We start from the raw sequence: 7,538 nt of genomic DNA, 5'->3' as shown, positions 1-7,538 counted from the left end.
GAGATGGAATCTCAGGGTTGTTTTGATTTGCATTTCCCTGATGATTAAGGATGCTGAACATTTTTTCAGGTGCAGAAGCATGATTCTTAAAGTACCATAATATCTGATCTCAAATTATATCACAGAGCCATGGTATTGAACACAAAAACAGACATGTAGACCAAGGGAGTAGAATAGAGGGCCAGGAATAAATTCTCACAATTACAGACACCTAACATTGATAAAATCATCAGAAATATACCTTGGAAAGAAAGTGATTCCTCAACAAACGGTGCTGGGAAAATTAGATATATTCATGTAGAAGAATAACTGTAACTTGATGTTATTCTCTTTGTATAAAAATTAATTCAAAGTGGGCCAAGACCCTAATATAAAACTGGAAACACCAAAAGAGCCAGAGAGAAGCATTTTAAGATACATGCAGAGGCACGAACTTTCTGAAACTCTCACAATCCCAAGAACTGATGAGATCCTAATGACTGTTGAATGAAATAAAATAAAATAAAACAAAACAAAACAAAACCAACACACTTTTAGCAAAGAAAAACATCACCAGAATGGAATGACACTCTACAAAATGGAAAAACAAAAGCTTTTCCAACTAAACATTAGGCAAGGGATTTGGAACATATGAAGAAACTCAAAATGCAAACACTGGTAATCGCATACCCTCCAGTCAACAAGTGTCCTTGGAAACCAACCGTTCCAGATGATGGTTACTAAGTTTGTGCCTTTCAAATGGAAATATTCAAAGGGCAAATAAATGCTTGAAACAGTTATCAGCATCTGTAGTCACCAAGAAAACACAGGTTAAAACTGATTTTAAAGACCATTTATTTCCCTACCTTGTCTGAAGGGCCATTACTAAAAAAGCACGTAGCAAACCCCGGCAAGCCTTGGGGGAGAGAGCAGCAGTTATGTACTCCTTGCGTGAGTGTGAACTGGTGTGGTCACTGTTAATATTCCGATGGAGTTTCCTGAGGGAACAAAAGCCTGCATACAATATGATTCAGCTTGAGCATATTTCATATAGTACAAAGAGCATGTACATCACTGTTTATTGCAGCACTTCTTATAATACTTAAGAACTAGAACCAGCCCACGTGTCTATCAAGACATACATGGGTGAAGAAAAAATGGTACACATAAAACTGGGTTTTTCTCAGCTGTGAAAAAAAAAGAGTATTTGTAGGAAACTTGATAGAATGAGAGGGTTTTGTTAAACAAAATGATCCAGACTCTGAAACAAATACTGCATGTTTTCCTTCACATGTAGAATCTAGATTTGTGTGTGTGTGTGTGTGTGTTGGAAGAAGTTTTACAGGTATGTTACCTCAAAGAGTAGACAGTTAAGGAGATAATGGATGAACCCAAAGGCATGTTTCCCAAGAATATAGGTTGATTTCAGAGTATAGTTTAACACCAAAGTAACAAAAATAAGGGCCACAATGCATTTATTTCTTTTTCTCTATGTCCTAGAGATTCTCGTTTTAATGTAATAGACAATTCACAACTAATTATAAGATACATCATAAATATCCCCCAAGCCAGATTTATTTTTTCCTTGACATTTCAGAAGTTTCAAGTACTTGTACTGTTTAAGGTCACCAAAAAAAGGCTCATCCAAAGATCGTGAAGCATTCTGCCAGATATCCCAGAGATCCATGACTAGGAACCAGAGGCCAAGTCTGTGGATCCTTAGGGCATGTTGCTTTTATGCCTATTAGATCTGGAAACATGGAACCAGTTCCTTTATCCAGGAACCACTCAACCTTCCTGATGTCCTTTAGACATTCTTTTGTTTCCTGTGTCTTACTTTCTGTGTTCACATCCTCGTCTATAGCCCAAATATATCATATCCCTCCAGCTTAATCAAACTCACTCTACCTTTAATGGCATACTTTGTAATCTCCTATACTCTATAGTAATGAGGTTTTCCATTTCTGAGGTCAAACAACACCTATGAACACATAGATGCTCCCTAGGATGCTTCATTATTGAGCAGTGTATCCCAGCAGGGTATGTGTTGGGCAGCCTATGGACCCAGTGGATTGCCAGTGCTCTAGGGGAGTGTTTGGAAGCCTTGCACAGTGTGCCTAATCTATGGTGGATGCATGAGATGATGTGTAGTGCAGCTTGGGACCAGATCTTACAAATACACAGGCTGCTGTACCCCAGGAGAAAAGAAACCCCAGGGATGACTTGTCTTTATATTTCTAATTTAAAACATGCTTGAACTAAGAACTCTCAGCACCTTATTATCTGTTGTTTAGAGAGCTAAGGAAGAAGGTATAGTTAACCCATATTTGCTTCTTAGAGGAGTAGGGAAAGAGAAGAGACTCTTACCTAAAGCTACCAGGAGGAAGAAGAAGGTGAGTTTCAGAATTCTGATGCTCATATCATATGACTATTAAAACATGGCCTACAATCTACTCACAATCGCCCCCATGAGCTCCAGAGTCTTAGTATATTTGTGCCCAACCGAGTCAGTGGCAGGAGTGGAGAGAAGAGAGAAGAGAGAAAATGCCATTAGCTGAGCTTCAAAACATACTTTTCAAAATTTACGATATTAGAATCTGTTCATAATTTTGTTCTTATTTATACAACAATGCTTGGCAGTATTTCTAAATTTTGTACATAAAAACTTCACAAAGACAACATTTTGCATCAGTGACTTCCTTATAAGTCTTAGAGACATGGAAAAAAAACTATTTTTAGTTTTCTCTTGTTATCCTCTGTATTCATAATGAGACCTGAGATTTAGAAAAGTATGTATTTACAATAGAGTGGCCTTTATCTATAAGTGGCTACTGAGCACTTTAATTTTGGTTACTTTTATTCACTATGCCCCATAAGTGTGAAATACACTATTTATTCAAAGATTTGTCCTAGCAGGTTTCCAAGTGATGCTGATCTTGATGGCCAAAGGACCATTTTGAGTAGAAAGGACATAAATGTGGAATTTCCACTGGAATTAGGACAAATAAAAAAGAGAACTACCTGGCTTGAACAGAAGACAGAAATATGTAGGACTCTAGAACAAAAGAAGAAATAGGGAGTATGAGAGACATTTCACTTTGATAGAAAGACTAGAAAGATCAGGGGCATGTGGGGGAGGGTTAGATATGTATTGGGAATTGTTAGTGTGTTTATGACACTTAGGACAGATTAAAAATGGGTATGAAAACATCCGTGAGATTAAAGGTGAAATAAAACCCAAGAATATGAATCTTGTTGAATGTCCCTTTTATTTGTCTGTCTGGACAGTCAGCAATAGTACTCTGCGTATATGTAGCCTAACTGGTAAGGAATAATGGGAAAGGAACAGGCCAAGGGCAATTGAGTACCCCCATTTGCTCATGATACAAAAGAGGAATGCTTCATAGAATTGAACCTCACTAAGAGAACACCTGTTGAATGTCATTAAGTTTCCTTTCTTCTGAAAGATAAAGGGTTCTGGGAAACAAGAATTTCTTCCATCTTTGGAAGTTCAGGTAGCCAAATAAAGTGTCCTTAATATTAATATTAGTAACTGATTGGAAACCAGAAAAGAACAGCTTCTTGAAGAGCCATGGAACCACACAGGTTGGGAAAATGATAGATACAAGCCCAGAACTCACATGTACTGAGAGTTCACACAGAGCTGTGGTCAGCACAAAAACTAAAGAAAAAGTAGTCAGATCTCAGAGACAGGCCTTGCTTGACCTGGGGGGCTAGCCACTCCAGAATGGCACCATTTTATGTCTTCATGAGAGGACAGGAATAGACAAGAAATCCTGTTTGGAAGCCTCCAGGCAGAGATACAGATATTTGGGGTGCTGATGTTCCAATAGTGGAAATGAGGAAAAAGTCTTAGCCCAGACAGTAGTTGAGATAAAAAAAAGCTGAAATAGCTTTGTGTAGTCAAAAATCTCCCATCACTCATTAAGTATGAGAAGAATAAACTTCCTATCAGGGAAACCATTTAAAGTCACATTTAAAGTACTGAAAACCACATGCAGGAGAACTTGTTTCCCATGTATGTATGTATGTATGTATGTATGTATGTATGTATGCATGTATCTACTTACCTATCTATCTAATCGATCTATCACGTCCAATGGGCCTATTACTAAATACATTTGGAAATATTTTATGCTATATAGTCCTCAGGAGAATGCCTTCAATTTCCCTAGAATCACCCCTGTCCCAAAATCTGGGGTGGAATGTTTTGTCCTTTACCAGGAGGAAGCATAAGAGGAGATGGTGAATTGTATTGGTGGTTCCTAAAAGTTGGTGGTAGGAGGGTGGGTACCAACTTTCCAAAGTGCATACCTACCCTTTGAATTTTATGACACAAGACTTTGTTTTTACAGCTAGAAACACCTGGGCTCTGGAAGACCAGAGAGCAACTGGGATTCTCAACCATTTGGAAAATTTTTTCTCCTCTTTACACATTTCTCAGAGAAGAATGAGCATAAGGAATCACTCCACAGTGACTGAGTTCCTCCTGTTGGGATTAACTGAGGAGCCAGCGCTCCAGCTGCCCCTTTTCTGCCTCTTCTTGGGGATTTACATAGTCACAATGGTGGGAAATCTTGGCATGATTGCAGTCATCAAGCTGAACTCTCAACTTCATACCCCCATGTATTATTTCCTCAGTAGTTTGTCTTTTTTAGATTTCTGCTACTCTTCTGTTGTTACCCCCAAAATGCTGGTGGGGTTTTTAAGCAGGGATAAAGCTATCTCATATTCTGATTGTATGGCTCAGCTGTTCTTTTTCTGTATTTTTGTCATCTCTGAATGCTACATGTTGGCAGCCATGGCCTATGATCGCTATGTGGCCATCTGCAGTCCACTGCTCTATGCTGTCATCATGTCGCCTCGGGTCTGTTCTCTGCTGGTGGCTGCTGTCTTTTCAGTGGGCTTTACTGATGCTGTGATTCATGGGGGATGTATATTAAGGTTATCTTTCTGCAAATCCAACATCATTAAACACTATTTCTGTGACATTGTTCCACTTATTCAACTCTCCTGCTCCAGCACTTACATTGACGAACTTTTGATCTTTGTCATTGGTGGATTTAACATGATAGCCACCAGCCTGACAATAGTCATTTCATATGGGTTCATTCTGTCCAGCATCCTCCGCATCCACTCGAAAGAAGGCAGGTCCAAAGCCTTCAGCACCTGCAGTTCCCACCTGACAGCTGTTCTTATATTTTATGGCTCTCTCATGTCCATGTATCTGAAACCTGCTTCTAATGGTTCCATCATCCACGAAAAAGTGACCTCAGTGTTTTACACCACAGTGATTCCCATGTTAAATCCGCTGATCTACAGTCTGAGGAACAAGGAGGTAAAACATGCACTGGTGAAGCTTGTAAGAAGAAAAATATCTTCATAATAAATATGCTTTTTTACTAAGATGTATTTATGTATTGCTAATCGTGTTTATATGCATGCATTTATATACTTTGACTCCTTCAAAGCAATCTGAGCTGGGTTATTTATTTAACTATATTACACATATTCAGATGACAGAATTAAACAAACCTAAAGTGATATGTGATAAAGTAAATATGAGAGCAAGCAGTAACATATTTTAGATGTGAAGTTTTATATCACTACCAGAATTAAACAATTTATTTTTTATTCTTGTTTTTCTAAATCTCGTTTCAAGAGAAAACTAAGTAAACAAAACAACAACAACAACAACAAACCACAGTGTCCTACGCAATAATTTAAAGAAAACAAAACCAAACAAAAATGTGTCCGGTGACAGAACTCACTGTAAAAATTTATAGCAAATGTGCAGGAAGTTTGGGTGTGTGTTTACTGTAAGGTGCTCACTATATTAGTGGATTAGATGATTAAGCAAAGGATCAAGTAATCTGACCTCAATGAGACTAGTTGGCATCTGGCTATTTAAGCAGAAGCCATAGCATATCCAAATACAGTATCAAAATATTCTGTCTTTCTTGTTGATCTTACCAGTGTGTGCATAGTACTTCACTTACTACCGTCTGCTTGGGTTCTGTAAAATGAGTTCGTTTTCCCTCTATGCTTTAAATTGGGTTACCTTTAATTTGTAGCTAGTAGTATGTTTTGGACAAAACATTATATTAAACGATTTCAAATATGTATTTGTGAATGTGAAAGGCAAAAATGTGGCTCACTGAATGGAACCAGGGCTCATTTGAGTTAAAATGAGGCTGATCCAGAGTAAATGTACTGAAATACCACTCCACATGTCTGGGGAAGAGACCACAAACACAAACACAAACACAAAACAACCAAACAAAACCCTCAAAGTGCCCCTGCAAAGCAGTCATTCCAATTGTGGTGTCTCTGGGTGGCTGTGAAGGACAGCAGCAGATTCTGTCTGGAGGTCACTCTCTGATGTGATGCCTTCCAGGTAAGCATTGTGATAAGCTAAGCGAGACACTCTCTGGGTTATTTATTACTTTAACAGCGTCAGTATGTCTGCAAAGAGCGGATTTTAAAGGTTAAAATTAACCCGATCATGAGAGTTTGAAACCCAGCAGCACAAGATAGCGGTCTGAAACCCATACCTGTCAGGCCCCTTTGGGGTTTGTAGACCCCCCCTTCCCCCTTTCATGTCTTTAAATTCATGACCAGCCAAGAGACAGAGAGAGAAAGAAAATGTGGATTTAGTGGATGGGCAGTGAGGAGGATCCGGGAGGCAGGGAAACCACGATTAGAGTGTATTGGATGAGGAAATGTCTATTTGAAATTTAAAAAAATTTAGGGTTACAATGGTAGGGTTAAGAATAATGAGGAAAGTAACTGATAGGGCTTGCTGAGTGTGAGATGGTTAGACTGTCCAGATCAGAGGAAAGAGAGAACACTGGAAGACAGAAAAGCTAGTGTTGGCAGGTTTTCAGGCAGCTAACAAGCAGACTTCCAGGCTCAGAATAGTATTGTCACCCAAGAAACACATGGGATACACTGTTGCCTTTTATACGTTTTAATATACAAACCTATATTAGACTACATGGCAAGAATGCTCTCCATCTAAAAAAAGTCTCCTGCTGTCCCAGAGAGTGGACACAACAGACCACTGCATAGGCAAACAGTTAAATATGGTCGAACCACGGAAACTAACAGCTGCATCTTGGTAGCTCACTGGGTCTGCTGATAGACAAAATGTCCCTGTGTGGTTAAATATTCTCAAAGCTGCAGTTATGTTGTTTCAGAAGCTACAGCACTAGAACCTTCTGAAACACATCTGCAGTAATGAAGGGTTTCCAACCTCAAGAAAGTCTGACATATTGTTTTTGACACAGTTCCCCTTTTGGGGAAAATACTATGAAACTATCATCTGGTCCACCATGAGTTGTGATAGGAAATGTGTCATTTGGCCTCCCCAATGCTCTACCCTCCTCATATTCATTAGATTCTTCTTCTTCTTCTTCTTCTTCTTCTTCTTCTTCTTCCTCTTCTTCTTCTTCTTCTTCTTCTTCTTCTTCTTCTTCTTCTTCTTCTTCTTCTTCTTCTTCTTCTTCCTCTTCTTCTTCCTCTTCTTCTTTTTCCTC

The 7,538-nt window shown here is 38.8% G+C and overlaps 1 protein-coding gene across 2 annotated transcripts in view; it reads left to right on the top strand.

The window, feature by feature from the left end:
- Nucleotides 1-5,479, top strand: part of LOC110302306 (olfactory receptor 8D4) — a 6,530-nt gene extending 1,051 nt beyond the window's left edge. Inside the window, exon 2 of one of the 2 annotated variants that reach the window (XM_021173149.1) lies at nucleotides 4,447-5,386. In XM_021173149.1, the coding sequence (XP_021028808.1) occupies nucleotides 4,447-5,386 (940 nt within the window). Of the gene's footprint in view, nucleotides 1-4,375 lie in introns of those variants that run through there. The other variant, XM_021173150.1, reaches the window with a different exon arrangement.
- The last annotated feature ends 2,059 nt before the right edge of the window (nucleotides 5,480-7,538 follow it).

Source organism: Mus caroli, chromosome 9 (genome assembly GCF_900094665.2).
Source record: "Mus caroli chromosome 9, CAROLI_EIJ_v1.1, whole genome shotgun sequence".
In the NCBI taxonomy this organism is placed as follows: Eukaryota; Metazoa; Chordata; class Mammalia; order Rodentia; family Muridae; genus Mus; species Mus caroli.
The sequence above is the reverse complement of the archived record's forward strand: the minus strand, read 5'-3'. Positions and strand labels throughout refer to the sequence as shown.